Source organism: Notolepis coatsorum (genome assembly GCF_963971535.1).
Source record: "Notolepis coatsorum genome assembly, chromosome: 8".
Taxonomy (NCBI): Eukaryota; Metazoa; Chordata; class Actinopteri; order Aulopiformes; family Paralepididae; genus Notolepis; species Notolepis coatsorum.
In genome coordinates, this window is record NC_140172.1 from 90,783,648 (window position 1) to 90,808,798 (window position 25,151).

The following is a 25,151-nucleotide window of genomic DNA, read 5'->3' on the forward strand; positions in this document are numbered from 1 at the left end:
ATTTGCCCTACAATAATAGTTACAATATATAATCTAATCCAATAATCTAAATCTAATCTAATATATAGTCTGAATAAAAAGAAAAAAAGTTTAGTAGCTAGTGCTAGCTAATAGCAATAGTGGACATTGTGCAGTAAGTGAGCGCCAAATTCGTATACATTATTTTGATTTGGCAAATGAAATGTCTCGTGAATCTTGAGTTCTGAAGAAAGCTATGAGTGTAGATGCATTACCTTTGTGAAAGGGTGTAGAGGTCAAAGGTGACGTTCCCGCAGCTAGGGACCGGGAGGTTGACAGACAAGAAAGCAGATGAATACACAGAGGGTAACATGACAGGGAAACAACATGAAAAGGCTTGAAGCCTAGAAGCAGCACTGGAGGGAATTGTTCAAAGAACATGGAAATACCTTGGAAACCAGAATCAATTCAATAAATTTCTTGTGCAATTTCTTCATTAAAGCGATAGTTTGTATTTTTTTTTACATTAGACATTAAGTTGTATGAAATACTTGAAAGCAGTGTAGTCGATCCAAAGCTATTTGCTTACTTACTGAGTCACATAGTCGAAGTTCTGGACAGGTTCCAAGCGAACCGTAATGCAAACCTTTTAATCTACACACCATGCAGGCAAAAGGGTTTCCTATTTCTAACACAAACCCACGTTCCTCCAGCCTTTCGTTTTGGAAATAGCTTTGCCTGCATGTTGTGGTGTGGATTAAAACCTATTTTGGTTCCATGACACCCAAATCCCACTTCACTCAGAACCCGGCCGGAACTAATAGCTAATAGCTTTGCATCCACTACACTACTATAGCAAGCATTGGCAACCATAGTTATGTTTCACCCGTTTCAATAAAAACAGGCCCTGCCCTCTATAGCAGGGTCCTGGACTGACAAAGCAAGTGCAAAATATACTAGCACTGTGCCAATGAGAGCTGGTGTGCGATGGAAGTGCTTGAAAAGGCACATCACCAACACAAAAAGATGTTCACTGTCAAGTCTTTCACCTTGAAGAAACCTTGCTCCTGACATAAACCAATAACATGGAGATCTCCAGGGTCTAGTTGAGCTGCATGATGGTGAGTTGGAGAATAAGAGTTTATGCAATTATAACTAAATTAAAAGTGAGATATCTTTAAAAAAATAAAGCTGATAAACAAAAAACAAATAACGTAACATTATTTGTTCAAATTTACAAAGGGTGGCAATAATTGACGAGGGCACTGTGCATCTTTATATTGCTTTTCCCTTTTATTTTATAGACAGAGTGCAAATAAGTCCCACTCACATACCAGCGGGGAAAATATTCCATTGCTCTCCATTGATTTTGTATTGCGTGACGGTGCTTCCTTGTCATTGTGACAGACAACAAATATATAAAGCTGCTGTGTGGTGGGATGCCCTTTTTTCCCACTGGTAAGCATTTTGCCAGTATACAACTTGTGTTGTGTTGTAGTGGAATGGGGATAAATAAGAAAGCTATACAGTATAATGTTTGCAAGTGATTAGCTTGCTGACACATAACGATAGGTTATGTATATAACCTAGTTATATTAGTATTGGCTGAGCGTCCCGCTCTAGCCTAATGAGATACCCCTTATCTCCTAGTACCTACTGTACACCACCACGAACAACTTAATGCACCCATACCTGACCGGGCCCCGCCCCTATGGAGGCGTAGTCTATAAGACCATGGTTATGGTCACCAAACACTCTTCCTCGCCAAATCTCGTTCCAGTAAAAGATCCCTCAAAAGGGAACTCAGGGCCGCGTAGAGCGTCCCGCTCTAGCCTAATGAGATATGGGTTAGAGCGGACGCGAGACCCGACAGATGTACCCCCTGAGGACCCGTAAGCCCACATCAAGGGGTGCGGGGAGCCCTGTCACCCCATCCTTCCTAATGAAGGGGGGGCGCAGTCAACTCCACCTGAATGCGAACAAGAGGGAACTAGAACCCCTTGAACAAACCGCACAGGCGGAACCACGTGTGACTCAACACACTGTGGCCCATACACACACACTCCTGCTACCCTACCAAGGACGGGAAGCAGGAAAGGCCACAGACCCCAGAACCGCCTGGGAGACAGAACCCCCGGTCATGTCCATGAGGTAAAACCTTACAAAGGGGCCCGGGGAGGACCATGAAGCTGCAGCACAGATGTCCTCCACCGAGGCCCCACCCAGGAGAGCGGCAGAGGCAGCCACCCCACGAGTGGAGTGCGCCCTGAGGCCCCCAGGGGGATCCTGCCCAGCCAATGTGTAGCAGAGGGCAATGCCCTCGCACAACCAATGGGACAGGCGCTGTTTCGACAGTGCTTTACCAGCACGAGACCCACGTAACAAACAAAAAGCTGATCGGTAACCCTGAGGTCCTGAGTACGGCTGAGGTAAATTCCCAAAGCACGGACTGGACATGACAGGTGAAGGCCCGCATCCAACTCACTGGTGTGAGGAGGAGGACGAAACGCCTGAACCACAATATCCCGGGAGCGGAAGGAACTCCGGATATTTTTAGGCGCGAAAGCAGGATTAGGTCGCAGAGTGGCACCGCAATCGGCCCGAAAAGACAGGCACTCTGGACGTACCGAGAGAGCACAGAGCTCACCCACACGTTTAGCGGAAGTGACAGCCAGCAGGAACGCGGTCTTGAAAGACAGCTGTCCCAACGGCGCCTGCTCGAGCGGCTCAAACGGGGCCAAGGACAACCGACCGAGGACCAATTGAAGATCCCAAGTCGGAGCCAAGGAGCGTTGCACCGGCTTAACGCGTCGAGCGCCAAGCAGGAAACGCTTCACAAGAGGGTGGCTGAACAAAACAGTCCCCTCAATTCCCTCATGATAGGAGGATATAGCCGCCGCATATACCCTCACCATCGAAGCCGACAGTCTATCAAGAAGAGACTGGAGATAACTCAGGACAGCATCCAGGGGGCAGGAGACTGGGTCCCAGCCCCCCCCTTACACCACTCTTGGAACGCACGCCATCTGCCCGCGTAAACCGCGACAGTGGAGGGAGCATGCGCACACCGGATGGTATCAACCACCGAGGGGTCCATCCTCTCCAGACTCACCCTCCCACCAGCCACACCAACAGGCGTTGGCTCAACACCGGAAACCGGAACAGTGACCCGTCGTGCTGTGAGAGGGCCGTCGCCGACCACGGAATGACCCAAGGAGGAGCGACCAGAAGCTGGATCAAGACCGGGAACCACACTGCCGTGCCCCGGTCCGGCGCGACCAGGATCACCGTCCTGCGCTCCCTCCGTATCCGCTCCAACAGCTGACTCAACAGCTGTACAGGAGGAAAGGCGCACAGAAGACCGGGCGGCCATGGAAAGGTCGAGAAGGCATCCACCCCCAAGGGGGGATGATCTGCTCGACTGAGCGAGAACCACAAGGGGCACTTGTGAGAGCGTCGGCACGCAAACAGATCTACCGAGGCCTCCCCGAACCGATCCTAGATCTGTCTGACTATGTCGGGGCGGAGTTCCCACTCGTCGTGATGAGGACCGCCCCGAGACATCAAATCCGCCCCCATATTCTCTGTACCGGGAATGTGGAGCGCCCTCAGACTGCGCAGCCTGCGGGATGCCCATAGCCAAAGTTCGACCACCGCCCGGAGCAGGTGGATGGAACGAGTTCCACCCTGCCTGTTGATATACGCCGCCGCCGTCATACTGTCCGTCCTGACCAAAACGTGTTCGCCTACCACCAGGTGGTCGAACCATTTGAGGACCAGGAGGACCGCCTTCAACTCCAACACATTGACATGCAGGGTAGCCGGGCCAGCATGACCTGTCCAGCTGCCCCCCACTGCATGGGTCCGACACGTCCCTCCCCAACCCGTGAGAGAGGCGTCGGTGAAGACCGTGACGTGTGAGCCCCTGCTGCCTATGGGGACCCCAATGGTGAGGATACCCAGCCTCCTCCAATGGGCGAGATCTCCCCATATCGATAAAGGAACCGTCAACCGTTTCCATTTGTCCCTCACCGGATCTATTCTCAAAGAGAGAAACCACCTCTGTATCCTCCTCATGAAGAGGAGGCCAAGAGGAACCACCGTGTGAGCAGACGACATAATGCCCAGCAGACGCATCACTTGCAGCGCCGTAACCGTTCCTCCCAGACGGAAACCCCCGAGCGCGTGACGGAGAACCCCCCGACGCTGCTCCGAGAGGGTTGCAATCATGGGCCTCGACCTCAATGTCAAGTCCAAGTACTCCACCTGTTGACTGGGAAGAGGGGTACTCTTCTTCCAATTCACAGCAAAACCCAGGCCGGTGAGGAATTCCACCACCAGCCGGGTATGAGACCTGGCAACCTCCTCCGAACGACTGAGGAGTAGAATGTCGTCGAGATAGAATAGAACTCGTAACCCCCGACGACGCAAGGTCTCCAGTGCAGTCGCCACGCACTTGGTGAATGTGCGGGGAGCCAGAGAATAACCGAACGGCATCCTCTGGTACTCGTACGCTACGCCCTGAAACAGGAACCGTAGGAATTTCCTGTGAGGAGGGAAAATCGGGATGTGAAAATACGCATCCTTCAGGTCTATGGAGGTGAACCAGTCTCCCCTCCTGACAGCAAGCAGAAGGAGTTTGACGGTCAACATTCTGAACGGTCTCGCTACAATCAACCGATTGAACGCGGACAGATCCAGTATAGGTCTGACCCCCCCTGTTTTCTTGGGTACCAGAAAATAACGGGAGTAGACGCCTGACATTGCGTCCTCTCTCGGAACCACAACGACGGCCTGCTTCGCCAACAGAGATTGGATCTCGTCGGCCAGGGCTGTCACTGCATCTGACCCTGACAATAGGGTCGGCACCAAACCTGAGAACGGAGGATGGGGTTGTGCGAACTGCAAAACAAGCCCCCCCTCCAATGTTCTCTCCATCCACCGATCCAGACGGCATTCCTGTCGCCATATGTGAAAATAATCCCACAGCGCACCCGCCGTCAACTGACGCTGGACCGCAAGGAACAGTAGATAGTTGGCCCGGTCCCTCCCGCTGTGCAACGCACCCAAGGGGGGACCCCGACAGAAAGGGCCGGTTTGATACGGGAAGCTGTCATCAAACTTGTTGACACACACCCCCCCCTGAACACCCCTCTAGCGCATGCTGAGGAGTTGTTCCGCAGCTAGACACGCAAGGCATGAGGACCCCATGGGCTCCTACACGCCGAAGCCCTGCAGTGATATTGCTACCACCCAAATCACGCTCGCCTCTCCTTTGCAGACCAATGCCGCTGTGATGGGAGTGGGAGGCAACAGCGCGATACCCCGCCTGGCGAAAGCGAAGCCGGGGTAACCCCTGCTGAGCATTCAACAGAAGAGGCAATGAGTCCCCCAGCTGACCACTGTAGCTAGTGGCAGCTGTAACACCAGGTTCCTCCCACCCACAACCTGTGGTGTAGGAACCACGCGACGGAACATTCTCACGGACAGACCCAGGCTCAGCCATCAACTGGGTGTCAGCCCCTGTCCCCATGAGAAGTGAAGAATGGGGCCGCATACGCTTCAATGAAGGTTCGCGGCCCGCAGCCAAAGGAGAACGATCAGAGCCCCGCTTCCGTGAGTAACAGAGAGAGGATTGAACGGGGAGCGGGCTGCTCGCGGCAAAATGACGACGGCTTGTTTTACCAAACTCGAATTCACCCAAAATGGCCGATCCCTCGGCCACCAAGGCTGTCGGCCTTGCGGTACCCTGTTGACTCTCCAACCAGGGCACCACTGGCGGGGGAAACATGGCCGCCTGTCGAGGATCTCGCCACAGTCGTTGACGAGACCGTGCTCCCACCTCTGGCTGCACAGCGTGAGGCGGTGTAGGACCCAGATCAACAACCGCCTGCGCCTCCACAGAATGCCCAAAAAGACTATCTGTGGAAAAAGGAGTCGTGAGGAGAGAAAACCTATCCTCTTCCCCAAGAGGAGATTGCTCCAACCAAACATGCCTAACAACCAAAGTTGATAGCATCCTAAATTCCTAATCCTCCCCGCAGTTATAGCTTGCGACTGAGTCAAGATCTCCATAACAACACAAACATGAACCATGTTTACAATGCCGGCTGGACCCAAAGTCCTACTATCCGACGCCACTGTGGATAGGAAACTAGCCAGCTGAGCCATAACACTGGCCGCCGCTAAATACCATCCTGTAGCAGTATACAACTCATCCGACCATACTGCCACCCTCCGAGCCGATTCGCTATCAAGCATCGGCCGGGCGGAACGTCGTTCATCCCCGCCTGGGCACAGGAAAAAAGCTACCTGGCTGCTTAGCCACGGTACCCCCGGCACCCTGTTGTTAGCCCCTTTACCTGCAAAAAAGGTAAATAGGACTCAGCGAAACCCCCCACATCCACCACCGACTGACCTTCATCAATGAAGCTGGTAAGAGGAGGGAAAAGCGGTATCCCGCGGCGGGGATTATTAGAACAACGATCCATTTCAGCGTCAACATCAGCATTAGCAGAAGTAGCAGCATTAGTGTTAGCAGCGTGCTCCAGGATTGCCAGGAAATCGTCCACTGCAGTGGAACGATCACCAAGCCGCCCCGGCCCTGGCGTCGAAACATACTCCACAGCATTACCAACACCGACATTGATGCCTACTGACACAGACCTCACCTTTGTACAAGCCGACTTGCTAGTCAAACGCTGCCCCTCGATCTGCCGTCGTCAGCCGAGGAAACATCAGCACAGGCCCCATGTGTCGCTGAAACATGCTCCGAAGAAGCCAGGGAAAAGCAATCCTCCGGTAAGCTTTCAACATTATGAACCTTCTCTAATCTTTTCATCCTACTAGTTACATACGGTGCACGCAGCCGATATGATGGAACGAAAATAGAGGAAGAGTGTTTGGTGACCATAACCATGGTCTTATAGGCTACGCCTCCATAGGGGCGGGGCCCGGTCAGGTATGGGTGCATTAAGTTGTTCATGGTGGTGTACAGTAGGTACTAGGAGATAAGGGGTATCTCATTAGGCTAGAGCGGGACGCGATAGCCATACGATATATAACTAATGTTAGCTCGCTAACGGCTAACTTGCCCCATATCATTTTAGTTATCTAATGCGGCTCAACTTCTCACTACATCTGGCTTTATTTTCGCCGTTGTTGTACTGACTACTTTTCCTTCCTCCTGTTGTGTATCTAACCTGGATATAATGACAACATATTGTTTGTCAGAATAGCAGTATGCAAAAAGAATCCTTTGACATGCTGCAATTTCATAGCTTTAACTTTAATATAGCCACGGGTATTTAGTAAACAGCACCAAGTGTTTTCCCCTCAGGTGGGCGTAGTTTTCAGAGTATGACTCATTGCACTCTGTCTCTATGACTCATTGGGCTCTGGCCAGTTGGCACCCTAGTCAGCTGCCTATGACCCATACCATTGGCTTCCAGGAGCCTCTGTTTTTATTTGCTCAAGTTCATTATTCTGGTTAGTAGTGCTAGATGGTAGTTGGAGTTTGCTTGACAACTCCTTCCAATAGTGCTTCTAGAGAACTCCTCCAGCCCTGTGCTAACCTCAGGCCAACATTCCCTCAGCACTGGTACAAGAAACATACATTTACCTCAAATTTAGGGCACTTATAATAATAATAATAATAATAATAATAATAATAATATATTATAATATAATAATGATCCGTTATAAGTCATTTATAAGCTATTAGTTAATGATGAACTCATCATCAACACATCTTTTATATAGCCTACACATAATTCATGAATAATTAGTTATATTTTGTATTGTAATGCATTTATAAATTAATATAACTAATCATTTGTAAATAATTAATAAATTATTTGGTTCAGCATTAGAAAGTATGTTAGTTAAATGTTAGTTCATGTGAAGAAACATTTGTTCTGTTAAGAATGCACACACAAACATTAAACACTTTTCAAAATATAAATATGATTATTAAATGAGCAATTACTAGTCTGTTTCTTTTGTTGAAATTATTTATTACATATTCATTACAAATATATGAATACATTTTAGAGCCCATATATATATATATATATATATATATATATATATATATATATATATATATATATATATATATACATATATATATATATATATATATAAATTATAATTAGATTAGATTATATATATAGTATAAACTATTCACTGTGTGAAAATGTTTCTAAGATATTTGTGAAGTACCTTTTCATAGGGTTTCTCACCTGACCCGTTACAAATGATCTATAAATGTATTAATGAATAATTTACTATAACGTTTACAAAGCTTTTTTGCAGACCCTCATCTAAAGTGCAAACTATTCCCATATGTGCCACTGTTCATTCAAGTTAAAGGTAGAATCTGCAATACCATCAAACAGCAACCTCTAGGTAAAAAAAAACCACACCTGGTATTACACACTATACACACTTGTTTAAATTTTGTTTTGGTCTGTTGTGTGGGTTGCAGTGTTAATTTTGTCAACACTTTTAAATTTTAGTTTTAGTCTTAGTCATGTGTCAAATGCTCCTTTTTCGTTTTCATCATATTTTTGTTTAGTCAGTTTTAGTCAACTACAGGTCTGAGCATTTTAGTCTTCGTTTAGTCTCGATTTAGCCTTTTTTGTTTAGTCTCGTTACAGCCTCATAAATTGGCGTGAGCAAAAAAAGCAGTGGTGCCCCTAAGACCATACAACTAGAGCGACACACACCCACGGAACAATGTGTTGGGGATAAGGGTTCCTCACGGACAATTATGTTTGTTACTTTCCTGTCGGCAGACAAGTTCCTGTTAGCTAGCAAGTAGCAAGTAAAATTGAAGTTGATGTTGAATAAACTTTTATCAAGATTTTATTTTGCAAACTACATTTTGTGTCGTTGTTTTTAGTTAACGACATTGCATGAATAATTTCGTCACGTTAGTATCACATGATCTCCATTAACGTGATGTCTCGTCTTGTTTTCGTCTGAGGAAAAAGCTTCGTTGGCGACCATATTTAGTCATAATTTTTGTTGACTAAATTAACACTGGTGGGTTGAAGTTCATACTGTGAATTTCGTCAGTGGATGCTTGCTCCTTTCTGTGCATTATTCCATAGCCTCCCATGGTGTGGTTCCTTGTCAAGGGTGGGTATGGTGTTGGAATGTACATGTATGTATATATGTGTACCTTTTGTTTCAGTTTTTTTCTTTACATGGTGAATATAATACAATATAATACACTTTAGATTAGGAGCTGCAAAACCTCCTAAAAATTATTCATATATTTGTAATAAATGCTTAAAAAAACATTTGTTAAAACAACACAACAGACATGTCTAGTAATTGCTCATATAATGACCATATTAATATTCAAGTGTTGAGTGATATCTTACAATTATATAAATTCATCTTTACAAATGTGTTACTTCACATTAACTAATAAATGATGAACAAATACTATGAAGTATTAATCCTTTACAAATGATTATTTCTAATGGTTTATAAAGAACAATTTAGTATGAATAATTTATAAATGTATATAAATGACAATTAGTTCACCATTAACTAACAGTTTATGAATAACTTATTATAACAGATTATTTAGTCAATCAGGGAGCAATAGGCTGAGGGATCATGGTCCATAAAGATTATTGTTGTGAGGGAACACAGGGTATAAGGTTAACACCCCCCCCCCCCCCCCCCCTTTAGAGATATGGTCAATATTAGTGCAACGCAATGATGGCAGGGTAGAGAGATGGCATGATCAGGAGGGGAGGAGGGGGGCACCGCCGGCATACCTTGGCGTTTTACCAGCAGGTGCGTCGGACCTTGAGGGAGAGAACAGAAGACAAAAAGAAACGAAAAAGGATACGACAACAGGACGTTTTAATCAACAGGTTGAAAGAAAACCAAAGTGTCACAACGTCAGACAGCAGATTGTGACAGACATCCAGGGATAGGTCCAAAGAGGGTTGGGAAGTAACTGATTACTACATGTGACAGAATTTGGTAAAATCTGCTAATTATAATCTGCTAAAGGGGCATTTCACCAAAAAACAATGCTTATTTATTTTGCCGATAATCTCACACACATCCAAAAACTGTTTAGAAAAATCACGTGATTACTGAAAGAAACGGAGATTAGGAGCAAAAACATTACTTTATGGAATTTGTCAAGGTTAATCGTGGCTATAGACTATGGTAATAACAGTAGTGAAACAGCAGTCAACTTAGAATAAAATAAAATACAATTAAATAAAAACTGTGTCGCCTCATATTCTATGGATTACGGAAACTTATTCAAAAGTAATTGAAAGTCAAATCAAATGAGGTCACTATTATATAACTGGTTAGAAATGTTTAGTGAATAATCTATCATCTATAACATAATCAATAATCTATAACATAATCAATTATATATAATGGAGTATCCTTCACAACCCTGGGTATGGATGTCAGAGATAAAAAAAAATACAAAAAAATACAAAATAATAATAATAATAATAATAATAATAATAATAATAATAATAATAATAATAATAATAATAATAATAATAATAATAATAATAATAATAATAATAATAATAATAATAATAATAATAATAAAAATTATAGACAAACATCTCGTGAGAGGGAATAAGAGAAAAAAGAGCATCTGGATTGGTTGTTCACCAACGAACAATGATGCTTTTTTCCCCTAATGGAACACATACAGTATGCTCACTTAAAGTAGACAGGTTTTTATCCTAATGGAACTATACAGTATGCTCACTTAAAGCAGACATGTTGTTATCCTAATGGAACACATACAATATGCTCACTTAAAGCAGACAGATGTTTCTCCTAATGGAACACATTCAGTATGCTCACTTAAAGTAGACCGGTCTGTTCCTAATGGAACACATACAGTATGCTCACTTAAAGCAGACAGGTCTGTTCCCAATGGAACACATACAGAATGCTCACTTAAAGCAGACAGGTATGTTCCTCTAATGGAACACATACAGTATGCTCACTTAAAGCAGACAGGTATGTTCCTCTAATGCAGTGTTTCTCAAAGTGGGGGGCACAGAGGCATGACAGGGGGGGCCTTGAGATTTATTAAAAAAATTAAAAAATATATATATATTTTTTTTGGATTACAGAAAATGATCACTAAAGTGCTATCTGTTGCAGCTGCACTGTTCTCCATGAAAATACCATTTCTCAAAATCTGAAAATCATTATTTAATAAAACACAGAAAAGGATCACCAAGTTACTCTGGATAAAAAAAAACTTTACAGACAACATTGAGACAAAGCTTCCTGACACATCTCCATCCAAACTCTTGGAAGAAATCTTTGAAATCTCATCTGATACCACCTGGAGAGCTAGTTTCAGAGTGTGGTGCTGAGTACCAAATATCTCATGATGCAGCAGTTAAGGTGTTGATACCTTTCAGCACCACATACAGTATCTGTGTGAAGCTGGCTGTTCATCAATGACAGCTCTGAAAACAAAATATAGGGCCAAGTTGAGCCTTGAGGATGACATGCGTGTTGCCTTGTCAAAGACTGACAGCAATAAAGACTGTTTGCTTATTTCCTATGTGTGGGCTTTTGCTCTGACGGTGCGCAGGCCATGGCAGGGAAAAGGAGGGGGCTACAGGCGCTCATCAAGGGGGTCTCGCTCATTGCAGCCACTAATGCTGTGATGACTCACATAATTTACTTACATTTTCTCTTTTTTTGCACAAATTGCAAAGTTCTTTCACAAGTTTTTTCACACGTTTTTCACAAAGTTTTCTATCTATATATATTTTTTTAAAGCAGTGTCCTTGAATTGTATTGCAATGTTACAAGATGTCTCTATTTTTGAAAAAGCAGTCTTGAGTGTCCATTGAATTGTATTGCAATGTTACAAGATGTCTCTATTTAAAAAAAAAAAGCACAGTCTTTGAGTGTGTATTGGACTGTATTGTTATGTTGTTGCACAATTGCACAGTTGTAAAGTGGTTGCACAATTTGAAAGGTCACGATATTGGTGTTATTTCAATAAATTTAAACATGGCCCATTTCATGACTATTTTGTTGGGGCGAGGGGGGGGGGGGGCAAAATATTTTGGTCCGCCAAAGGGGGGCCTGACAGAAAAGGTTTGAGAAGCACTGCTCTAATGGAACACATACAGTATGCTCACTTAAAGCAGACAGGTCTGTTCCTAATGGAACACATACAGTATGCTCACTTAAAGCAGACAGGTATGTTCCTCTAATGGAACACATACAGTATGCTCACTTAAAGCAGACAGGTATGTTCCTCTAATGGAACACATACAGTATGCTCACTTAAAGCAGACATGTCTGTTCCTAATGGAACAGATACAGAATTCTCACTTAAAGTAGACAGGTTTGTTCCTAATGTAACACATACAGTATGCTCACTTAAAGCAGACATGTTGTTATCCTAATGGAACACATACAGTATGCTCACTTAAAGCAGAGAGGTGTTTTTCCTAATGGGACACATACAGTATGCTCACTTAAAGTAGACAGGTGTTTATCCTAATGGAACACATACAGTATGCTCACTTAAAGCAGACAGGTTTTTCCTCTAATGGAACACATACAGTATGCTCACTTAAAGCACACAGGTATGTTCCTAATGGAACACATACAGTATGCTCACTTAAAGCACACAGGTATGTTCCTAATGGAACACATACAGTATGCTCACTTAAAGCACACAGGTATGTTCCTAATGAAACACATACAGTATGCTCACTTAAAGTAGACAGGTGTTTATCCTAATGGAACACATACAGTATGCTCACTCAAAGCAGACCGGTTTTTCCTCTAATGGAACACATACAGTATGCTCACTTAAAGCACACAGGTATGTTCCTAATGGAACACATACAGTATGCTCACTTAAAGCACACAGGTATGTTCCTAATGGAACACATATTGTAACGGAGGGGTTACAAAACCCTGACTGTATTAAAGATTGTGATAGATTAAACCACTGCTAGTTATGTACTTAGTATTACTGGCCAGACAGTACATCTAAATATGGCAGACACTCATAATAACACGGCACTGACAAAGAAATATCATTTGAGGGTATTTATTATTATGCAGTAAATGTACAGATATGAGAATTAGGGTTGCGCTTGTATGGCGAAGAATATGCACAAGTCAGTCAGTAGCAGAAGTCAGTGGGAATAGAATAATCCCTACGATGGGGTACTAGGCTAACGCTGCCTGGCGTAGGATGGCAATTATAGGGGGCAATGCTGGTACCGCTGGAGACAATGGGTTCCTCCCAGAGTTGTAAGCTCTGGAGGAGAGAGGAATGTTCGGATACTCAGTCTGATCAATTGAAGAAGAAGGGGATTCACGTACAGAAGCCAGTCCTTGTAATCCAAAGCTCAGCATCAAAAGCAATAACTGTAATCCAATTGCACGATAGCAATGATGATAGCCAGCTAGCCTCGGTCCATGAGGCCAGCCCGAATGTAGATCCTCAAGGTGGTTAAATCCAAACGACAGTGGAGATTAACGATGCTCTTCTCCAGGTAGTACGTTCCACAATCAATATAATCCAACCAATACTGGTTCTGCAATCGCCGCCGTCGGTTCTCATGTGCACATGTCCAGTAGGTTCTCCGACTAGGCCTCCTCGTGTGCTGGCACCAATGTATTTAGTCCACGCGCACTGGCTAAGGTCCACTAGCTAAATGAACGAACTGCTGGGTAATGCTGCACACGAACGAACTGCTGTTGGCACGATACACAATAATTAACGACTCTTTACTTCACATTAAGCTAAGTCGAACTTGACGTTACTGCATTAAATCTGACACTTTTACTATTCACTTCGCACGCGGTTCTCAACGCTCTGTTAGACGAACTGCTTCTCACTACATTACTGGATGAACGAACTTGATGAACAGCTACTGTTCGCACCTGCCGCCGTATATATACTTAAGTGGCTATCTAGTGCCGAACCTCAGTTCTCGTCTCGAATCAATGCGCCGTCTCCGGGCATGTTGCCCGGACTCGCCTTTGAACCTGACTTTGGGGGCTTGCGGTCTGGCGCCGCTAGCGTTATCCAATAAGGAAAGCGAATATTACTATGATTCAAACGCAGGCTTAAAGGGATATAACGTGTATATATAAATAATATACAAGGTATATAAACAATAAATGTAGATTCTCAGCTTTAATCTGGCCCTTCACAACAGCCGCCTCCTAATTAGTCCGCACCTAATTAGTTAAGGGAGACAGATTAATAGTCCAGTCAACTGCTCAATATTTGTTGTGAGGAGTAGGGCAATCTACAAAGTCAGTGGGTCATGGTCGTCATCAGGGGAGTCAGGGAACTCCGGCAACTCTATCAGCTTCGCCACGGGTCGGGTGTAGGTCCGCCCTTGGACTATGACTTCTGCCGCTCTGACCTTCCCATCGGCACCAGTGATCACTTTGCTTACGCGGCCGGCCGGCCACATAGCTCGGGGTAGTGACTGGTCTATGATCATAACGACTGTGTCCACCTTCAGGTTGTCCCTGTCCTTTACCCACTTCTGACGGGCTTGGAGGGACGGTAGGTAGTGGAGGAGGAAACTTGAGACGTAACCGAGGGGCTTTCGAGTTCAATACGCCCTCGATCTCCGTGAGGACTGTCGTGAGGACTTCTTCCGCCAAGGTCTGGGCCCCAAGCACGGCGTACAGAGCAGTCTTTATAGAACGGACTTCTCTTTCCCAGGTTCCCCCGAAATGAGGGGCGTTCGGGGGGTTGAACTGGAATTCGACCTGATAGGGAGCGAGGTGGGTCTTAAGTTCTTGGCCCATGGCCTGGAAACTCTCTCTCAGTTCTCTTTCTCCGCCTTTGAAGTTTGTCCCTTGATCGGACAACAACACAGACGGTTTTCCCTTTTGTGATATAAATCTCCGGAAGGACATGAGGAATGAATCCGTACTCATGGTCTGGAGGATTTCTATATGAACAGCTCGTGTGGTCATACACTTGTACACAATGCCCCACCTCTTCTCTGTCCCTCTTCCTTTCTTGACGTAGAGCGGGCCGAAGCAGTCCACGCCCGTGGAGTGGAAGGCCCTCTCGCCGAGTCGGAGGCGGCAGGGAGGCAGGTCGGCCATCATAGGTATACTGGGCTGTGCTCGCCACTTGCGACAGTCTAGACAAGTCCGTTGGAAGCGACGTACTGCTTCTCTCCCTTGCAGTATCCAGTAACGGCGTCGGATCTCAGCGAAGACTCTCTCTGCCCCCGCGTGGTGCACATCCTCGTCATACTTCTTTATGATAAGCTCGGTTACCTTGTGTCGGCTGTTGAGGACGATAGGATACTTGACGTCATCCGTTAAGTCCGGGGCCCGTCTCAGACGACCACCCACCCTGATGAGGTCATGGGGGTCGAGCTCGGGGGCCAATGTGAGCAGTCGGCTGTCTGAAGGGATTGGCTTTTTTCCCTGCAGGCAGTCGAGCTCATCTGGAAATGAGTCTCTTTGGGCTCGCTGTAGCAGAAGGAGTTCTGCCTCTGCGTAGTTCGATGCGTCAATGTCTGTGGTGGGGGGGACCTCAGGGTGGTGCCACAAGAACGTCTTTCTCTGAGCACTCTCAAAGGTTAAGCAGTTGTCTATGTTAGGGTCCGTGGGAGCTGGGACGTGCGTCAGCCCGCAGAACATAGACTTCTTGATCTCTGCCTCCTCTTGACTAGCCTCCCGTGGTGTGGGGGTAGGCCACTCCTCCTCCGGGAGCTTGAGGAACTCAGGACCGCCACTGTAAATGTTGGGACGTGTGAGGTCGTCTAGAGACATCCCACGTGTGATGACATCTGCTGGGTTCTGCTTGGTGTCAACGTACCTGACTTTGTATCTACAAGAATCGGACTGGATCCATGTGAGCACAGTCATGGAGTCTGACCACAAGATTGTCTTTTGCACCGTTATGGTGAGTTCACGTTGTATCAGCGTGGCGAGTTGCGCGCCTACCAGAGCTGCGCAGAGCTCTAGACGCGGGATTGATTGTTGCTTGCGGGGGGCTATTCTTGAGCGAGCCAGGACGAAAGCTGTGTGTACTTCTCCTCCCTCCTCTCGGGCTCTCAAGTAAGCCACCGAACCGTAAGCTACTTCTGAGGTGTCACTGAAGACGTGCAGGTCCATCTGACACGTCTCCAGCCGCACTGTGGGTGGGAAGTAGCTCCGGCGAATGTTCACATTTTGGAGCGAGTTGAGTTCTCTCTCCCACTCTCTCCAGGTGGAAGCTAGGTGGTCGGGTATGGGGTCGTCCCAGCCCTGCTCCTTGTCCCACAGTTCTCGCACAAGCATCTTCGCCCGAGTGGTGTAAGGCAGAGGTGGGACCAAGTCATTGTTTTGCAAGTCTCAAGTCAGTCGCAAGTCTTGGTACTCAAGTCCCGAGTCAAGTCCCAAGTCAAGACAGGCAAGTCCCAAGTCGAGTCCCAAGTCAAGACTGACAAGTCCCAAGTCGAGTCCCAAGTCCTAACCTTTAAGTTTCGAGTCCTAAACAAGTCATAATACGTGTTTCACCAAAAAGTTTCATTATCAACTTGTTGGCAAAACATAATCTAATTTCTATAAATGTAATAATATTCAGAATCAGTCTTACAACTAGATACAATTGGGCAAGAGCTGCTTGAAAACCAGTTCAGGAGTATATTGAGAAAAAAAATAATAAGGATCACCATATCCATTTTAAAGGTAGGATAACAATAACCAACATATTGTCTTCCCACTTGGACCAATCATTTATTTAACGTCTGCCTGCCCTGTATATACAGTCTAATGAGTCTATGGCACATGATCCATAATAGCAGACCTTGGTTCAACTAACTAGTCTACCTTAACCCTTTATCAATTTTGGGGTATAAATAATCTGTACTGAAATGACAAGGCATCTCTGCATTTCATATATTAGGTAGTTTATTAGTTATTAGAATTAGGTAGGGCCTAATTCGTGTGCGAGTTCTCTCTCTCTCTCTTGGATAAAATAACAAACTCAGCAAGGCCAACGGCTTCTCTGTTACAGTGGGTGACAATATTGTCACAAGGAAAGATGAAATTACCTACCTGGGTGCCATCCTGTGACAAAATGGCAACCAATGTAATAAAAAAAAAGTCAACCAATGAACTCGATTCTTATACCGGATCTCCTCACTGGTAAACAAGAATACCTTGAAGACTAACAGGAGCACTCATTCAAGGGTACTACGACTATGCTTGTACCTCATGGTACCAAAGCACCTCAAAGGCACTAAAAACAAGATTACAAACATCACAAAACAAACTGGTCAGACTACTGCTTGACCTTACCCCTGCCCATTTTGACAACCTAGGATGGCTTAGAGTACAGAGTACATCAACTTGCAATGGGCCTGGTCTACAAGATACACTACCACCATGTACATGTCGAAATACTTCCCAAAGGTCAGTGAATTCCAGGACCACAACACCAGAGGGAGTTCCACAAATCATGTTCAACCCAGATTAGTCTCAAACAAGGGACTAAACACGTTTTGCAATTATGCCACAACAATGTGGAATGCCCACAGCTGTAAAATAATGTAAATCCCTACCCTCCTTCAAAACTGCTCTCAAATAGCACCTACGGGTGGCTGCAATTAAAAACTGGCCCCTGTAAATGTCCAACCCCCCCCCCCCCAACCCCCTCCAATGTAGTTTCTTCCCCTTCGAATGTAGTATATATTTCTGTTTCTTATGATCTATGTCTCTTATACAGACCCATCGTCGAGGACGGCGTAAGTGTCCAGGACCTTGTCCTCGTAGCTTAGGAGCACTCGGACCACCTTCAAGAGCACTCGGGAGCTCCCGCTCTTCGCAGGGTCTATATACATGACATTTACTCTCGAGCTGCTTTGTGGTACGGGTCTCCTCTTGTTGCTGTCGTGCAGGACCTCCAGGTGGGCGCCGTCGCACTTGCTGCATCTTTTCTTCAGGCGGCACTCAGCTGCCATGTGGCTGCGCGCGCAGCGGAAGCAGCGGCGGTTCGCTTTGATCCACTGACTCACTTCGTCAGCAGTCAGCTTCTTAAAGGTGTCACATTGAGACAGCCAATGTTCATGTTCACAATACTGGCAGGCAATCTTCCACTTTCCCTTCGCGTGGGGGGTGTTGTGGTTCTTGTGCTGCGGCACTGACTCGGCCTGGTGCATAACTGTCACGGACCGGCGGTTGTCATTGAACCTCCGCGGTCCATCTCTAGGGCTAGAGCCACTCCACACGAATGTGTCCAATCGTAGACTGCTGACCTCCCTGGCGAGGAAATCAGCCAGGTCTAGGAGGGATGGTTCTGGGCCGTTGGGGTCACGGTGGTCTTTCTGCCGCCGAAAACGATCTTGACGGGCTGGAGGGAGCTTCTCCAGTATACGCTCCACGTTGGAATTTGCATATAGTTCATATCTCCCCTTCTCCCTTTGTGACCCCAGCATCCCCACGAGGGATTGTACCTTGATAGAGAGGTCATCTAGTGCTCTATTGTCTTTGGCTGGGGGGAGGCGGTCGATATCTCGTATTTCTTGGATCACGTAATCCCATATGCGTCCATAGCGCGCGTCGAGGGCCACCAGAGCATCTGAGTAGGGGGTTCTTGAGTTCGAATATGCCAGCGCTATGTTATGCGCTCTGGGCACTTTGAGATGCTTGAGGAGGATGGCATATTTATAAGACTCGTCGTGGACATCGGACATTATAGTCTCTAAACACATGCGTAATTCTGTGTACTGTGCTCTGTCCTCGCGCGTAAAGTCTGGGAACGTTGGTGTTCCAAGGTAAGATGCCATGGATGGCTGGGACACCGATGAGCGTAGGGGGAGAGGCCTCCTGGGCGAGTCTCCCCGTACGGGTGGTCGTGGGTTAGTGCTGGGTGGGTACCAGAGGCCGGGCCCCCAGGTGCTGCTCCTCGGTGCTGACTGGGCATCAAACTCACCCATGGGTTGGGTCGGGGGTTTGTAGCGCAGTGACTCGGGGCTGAGGTCGGGGCTGTACTGGGCCTCCTGGTCCAAAGTAGGTTCGTGCTGGTGGGCTTGCTGTCCTTCCTCGTCCTCCGCTAGGTCCTGGATTCTTCTAGTTAGTTTCTCGGCGACGTAGGCAGGTTCTCGCCGTTGGCTGGGTCCCGTATAGACCGGTCGGGGAGGGGGCTCGGCGACGTAGGCAGGTTCTTCCTGTTGGCCGGGTCCTGTGTAGATTTGTCGGGTAGGGGAAGGTGCCCTAGACCCGTGTCGTGATGATCTCCGGGAGCTCTGTGTGGAGGAGGGGGGGGGGTCGCCCTCTGGATCAATTGTTCTATCATCTGCGCCTGCAGACGGTCGCGCTCCGCTTTGCGCTGTGCATTGGCGGCGTCGCGCTGTGCATTGGCGTGTTCTCGCTGAATGTTCTCTTCAGTCTGGAGGCGCCTCTCTTCCAGTCTGATGCGTTCGTGCTCACTCTGTTGTTGCGCTTGGAGGCGCTCTCGTTCCGCTGCAGAGTGTTCGCGCTCACTAAGTGCCTGTGCTTGGAGACGTTCGCGCTCCACTGCAGACTGTTCGCGCGCACTCTGTTGTTGCGCTTGGAGGCGATCTCGTTCCGCTGCAGAGTGTTCGCGCTCACTTAGTTGTTGCGCTTGGAGGCGCTCTCGTTCCGCTGCAGAGTGTTCGCGCTCACTAAGTGTCTGTGCTTGGAGACGGTCTCTTTCGGTTGATGCAGTTAGTGTGGCAATCAAGGCTTGTGCCAGTCGCTGGTCAGCCTCGCTGGGGGATGACACTGATGGAGGTGATCGGGCGCTGACAGGACTTGGTGGGGACCTGTTCTCTTGGCGCGCTCCGAGGTCCATCTCTTGAGCGCTGCTTCTTGATTTCTCCCGCGCCCCGAGGTCCATCTCTTGAGCGCGGTACTCTTCTCTTGGGTGCGCGCCGAGGTCTGTCTCGGGTGCGCGCTCTTGGGTCTCTTGCGTTCCGGGGTCTATCCCGGTGGCGCTTTCTTTATCCTGGGGCGCTCCGGGGTCTATCCCGGTGGCGCTGTCTTGGGGTATAGTCACGTCACGTCCCGCTTGTTCCCCCCCGTGAGCTAAGTCAGTTTCGTTTGAACCCACTGGGGTCTCTACTGGTGGGGCCGACAAGTCGATAGGATTGGGCATGCTTAAGCTATCAGTTTTATCCGTGCTTAACATCTTTTTAGATAAGCTAGGAGGTAAAACGAAAGCGTAGTCCTCCAGGTGTGGAGGTGGCTGACGTTTGCGCCTAGGGCGCTCTAGTTTGGGAGAGCCGTCTGGAGAGTGTCCGCCGCTGGCCATATCAATATTAATATAATATTAAAGATTACTGATACCCTCCGGCTCGAAGGACCAATTGTAACTGAGGGGTTACAAAACCCTGACTGTATTAAAGATTGTGATTGTTTAAACCACTGCTAGTTATGTACTTAGTATTACTGGCCAGACAGTACATCTAAATATGGCAGACACTCATAATAACACGGCACTGACAAAGAAATATCATTTGAGGGTATTTATTATTATGCAGTAAATGTACAGATATGAGAATTAGGGTCGCGCTTGTATGGCGAAGAATATGCACAAGTCAGTCAGTAGCAGAAGTCAGTGGGAATAGAATAATTCCTACGATGGGGTACTAGGCTAACGCCGCCTGGCGTAGGATGGCAATTATAGGGGGCAACGCTGGTACCGCTGGAGACAATGGGTTCCTCCCAGAGTTGTAAGCTCTGGAGGAGAGAGGAATGTTCGGATACTCAGTCTGATCAATTGAAGAAGGGGATTCACGTACAGAAGCCAGTCCTTGTAATCCAAAGCTCAGCATCAAAAGCAATAACTGTAATCCAATTGCACGATAGCAATGATGATAGCCAGCTAGCCTCGGTCCATGAGGCCAGCCCGAATGTAGATCCTCAAGGTGGTTAAATCCAAACGACAGTGGAGATTAACGATGCTCTTCTCCAGGTAGTACGTTCCACAATCAATATAATCCAACCAATACTGGTTCTGCAATCGCCGCCGTCGGTTCTCATGTGCACATGTCCAGTAGGTTCTCCGACTAGGCCTCCTCGTGTGCTGGCACCAATGTATTTAGTCCACGCGCACTGGCTAAGGTCCACTAGCTAAACGAACGAACTGCTGGGTAATGCTGCACACGAACGAACTGCTGTTGGCACGATACACAATAATTAACGACTCTTTACTTCACATTAAGCTAAGTCGAACTTGACGTTACTGCATTAAATCTGACACTTTTACTATTCACTTCGCACGCGGTTCTCAACGCTCTGTTAGACGAACTGCTTCTCACTACATTACTGGATGAACGAACTTGATGAACAGCTACTGTTCGCACCTGCCGCCGTATATATACTTAAGTGGCTATCTAGTGCCGAACCTCAGTTCTCGTCTCGAATCAATGCGCCGTCTCCGGGCATGTTGCGACTCGCCTTTGAACCTGACTTTGGGGGCTTGCGGTCTGGCGCCGCTAGCGTTATCCAATAAGGAAAGCGAATATTACTATGATTCAAACGCAGGCTTAAAGGGATATAACGTGTATATATAAATAATATACAAGGTATATAAACAATAAATGTAGATTCTCAGCTTTAATCTGGCCCTTCACAACACATATAGTATGCTCACTTAAAGCAGTAGAGAATCCAGAGAAAAAAAGAAAAAAAATTATACACAAGTAATTTGCTTGCAGGAAGCTATAATCGGCTGGGTACTGTAGAAGTTTCAACACTCATTGAGAGCTATGGATGCCCTCTACTCATGTGACTACATTCGGCGATGTTTAGCTAATTCAACATGGGGGATATTCACTCAATTATAAACACATTCCATAAACTAAAATCTCACTAATAACACTTTAACCTATTGGTAAACAAACATATTGCTGAAAATATACACTATGACTGCTGTTGTGACATGGGTAGGGTCACATAGACACACAGAGCACTGTCCCTCACATAGACACACAGAACACTGTCCCTCACATAGACACACACTGTCCCTCACATAGACACACAGAACACTGTCCCTCACATAGACACACTGTCCCTCACATAGACACACACTGTCCCTCACATAGACACACAGAGCACTGTCCCTCACATAGACACACACTGTCCCTCACATAGACACACACTGTCCCTCACATAGACACACACTGTCCCTCACATAGACACACAGAGCAATGTCCCTCACATAGACACACACTGTCCCTCACATAGACACACAGAGCAATGTCCCTCACATAGACACACTGTCCCTCACATAGACACACACTGTCCCTCACATAGACACACACTGTCCCTCACATAGACACACACTGTCCCTCACATAGACACACAGAGCACACTGTCCCTCACATAGACACACACTGTCCCTCACATAGACACACAGAGCAATGTCCCTCACATAGACACACACTGTCCCTCACATAGACACACACTGTCCCTCACATAGACACACAGAGCACACTGTCCCTCACATAGACACACACTGTCCCTCACATAGACACACAGAGCACACTGTCCCTCACATAGACACACACTGTCCCTCACATAGACACACTGTCCCTCACATAGACACACACTGTCCCTCACATAGACACACAGAGCACACTGTCCCTCACATAGACACACACTGTCCCTCACATAGACACACACTGTCCCTCACATAGACACACAGAGCAATGTCCCTCACATAGACACACACTGTCCCTCACATAGACACACACTGTCCCTCACATAGACACACACTGTCCCTCACATAGACACACAGAGCACACTGTCCCTCACATAGACACACACTGTCCCTCACATAGACACACACTGTCCCTCACATAGACACACAGAGCACTGTCCCTCACATAGACACACACTATCCCTCACATAGACACACACTGTCCCTCACATAGACACACAGAGCACACTGTCCCTCACATAGACACACACTGTCCCTCACATAGATACACACTGTCCCTCACATAGACACACACTGTCCCTCACATAGACACACAGAGCACTGTCCCTCACATAGACACACACTGTCCCTCACATAGACACACACTGTCCCTCACATAGACACACAGAGCAATGTCCCTCACATAGACACACACTGTCCCTCACATAGACACACACTGTCCCTCACATAGACACACACTGTCCCTCACATAGACACACAGAGCACACTGTCCCTCACATAGACACACACTGTCCCTCACATAGACACACACTGTCCCTCACATAGACACACAGAGCACTGTCCCTCACATAGACACACACTGTCCCTCACATAGACACACACTGTCCCTCACATAGACACACAGAGCACACTGTCCCTCACATAGACACACACTTTCCCTCACATAGACACACACTGTCCCTCACATAGACACACACTGTCCCTCACATAGACACACACTGTCCCTCACATAGACACACACTGTCCCTCACATAGACACACAGAGCACTGTCCCTCACATAGACACACACTGTCCCTCACATAGACACACACTGTCCCTCACATAGACACACAGAGCACACTGTCCCTCACATAGACACACACTGTCCCTCACATAGACACACAGAGCACTGTCCCTCACATAGACACACACTGTCCCTCACATAGACACACACTGTCCCTCACATGCACACACTGTCCCTCACATAGACACACAGTGTAGTGTCCCTCACATAGACACACAGAGTGCACACTGTCCCTCACATAGACACACACTGTCCCTCACATAGACACACATAGCGTAGTGTCCCTCACATAGACACACAGAGCGTAGTGTCCCTCACATAGACACACAGAGTCCACACTGTCCCTCACATAGACACGCAGAGCACACTGTCCCTCACATAGACACACACTGTCCCTCACATAGACACACACTGTCCCTCACATAGACACACAGTGTAGTGTCCCTCACTACCTAATTCAAGCATCAAAAATCTTCAACTCGTGCAAAATGCGGCTGCACGGATACTAACTAGAACTAGAAAATTTGATCACATCACACCAGTTTTGTCCGCCCTACACTGGCTTCCTATCCAAGCACGTTCTGACTTTAAAGTGCTACTCCTCACCTACAAAATTTTAAATGGGCTTGCACCGCTCTATCTATCCGATCTCATCTCCCGATACTCGCCCGCTCGTGCTCTGCGCTCACAAAATGCGGGGCTTCTATCGACCCCTAGGGTTAAAAAGAAATCCGCCGGCCACAGAGCCTTTGTCTACCGCGCTCCCTACCTGTGGAACAAATTACCTGCCGTCATCAGGGGCGCCTGCTCTGTCGAAGCTTTTAAATCCCTGCTTAAGACTCATCTTTTCTCTCTCTCCTTCAACCTACCCTGATCTCACCTGGTCGGGGACTGACCTTTAGATTAATCTGTGTAGTTTAGTTATGGTACAGGGTACTACATGGTACCACTGGGTAGTTTACTACAGGGTAGTTTAGTTAGGGTACAGGGTACTACATGGTACTACATGGTACTACATGGTACTACATGGCACTACAGGGTTCTACATGGCTCTACATGGCTCTACGTGGCACTACAGGGTACCACAGGGCACTACAGGGTACTACATGACACTACAGGGTACTACAGGGTACTACAGGGTACTACATGGTACTACATGGCACTACATGGCACTACAGGGTACTATAGGGTACTACATGGCACTACGGGGTACTACATGGTACTACATGGCACTACAGGGTACTACATGTCTGCTCCTTTGCAGCACCACAAACATGGGAACTCTCTAACTCTAATGCGGTTTCATTGCTGGGTTAAGTACTTCCATTTCTATTCACATAATACGCCTACTTCATATATCTACTCCTTTCACATATATGCCTACCACTTGTATCTATTGCTATGTCCGCCTACTACAATCTCATGAGCCGTCTAACGCCTGTCCCGTCTCCCTGTCTCCCTATGACTTGCTGTCCTGGAGTGTTGACCGGAGTGTTGGACGTCCCGTGACGAAGGCCGGGAGGTTGCGACCCCCTCTGCGTGCCCCCCTGTCTCCGGAGGTCTCGTAGTGGTGACCGGAGTGCCGGATGTCCCACGATGATGTCGGGGAGTTCGTGACCCTCTCTGCGCCACCCCTATCTCCCTGTCTCCGGCTGTCCCTGAGCAACGACCGGAGTGTTAAATGTCCCTTGACTAAG

General features: G+C 47.1%; 1 protein-coding gene across 1 annotated transcript in view; it reads right to left on the reverse strand.

Moving 5' to 3' along the window:
- Positions 1-25,151, reverse strand: part of LOC311233505 (neurexin-2-like) — a gene marked incomplete at both ends in the record, with an annotated part of 583,916 nt that overhangs the window by 543,946 nt on the left and 14,819 nt on the right. The window contains one exon of the mRNA XM_084320472.1: positions 234-275. Within this exon, the coding sequence (XP_084176598.1) occupies positions 234-275 (42 nt within the window). The remainder of the gene's footprint in view (positions 1-233; positions 276-25,151) is intronic.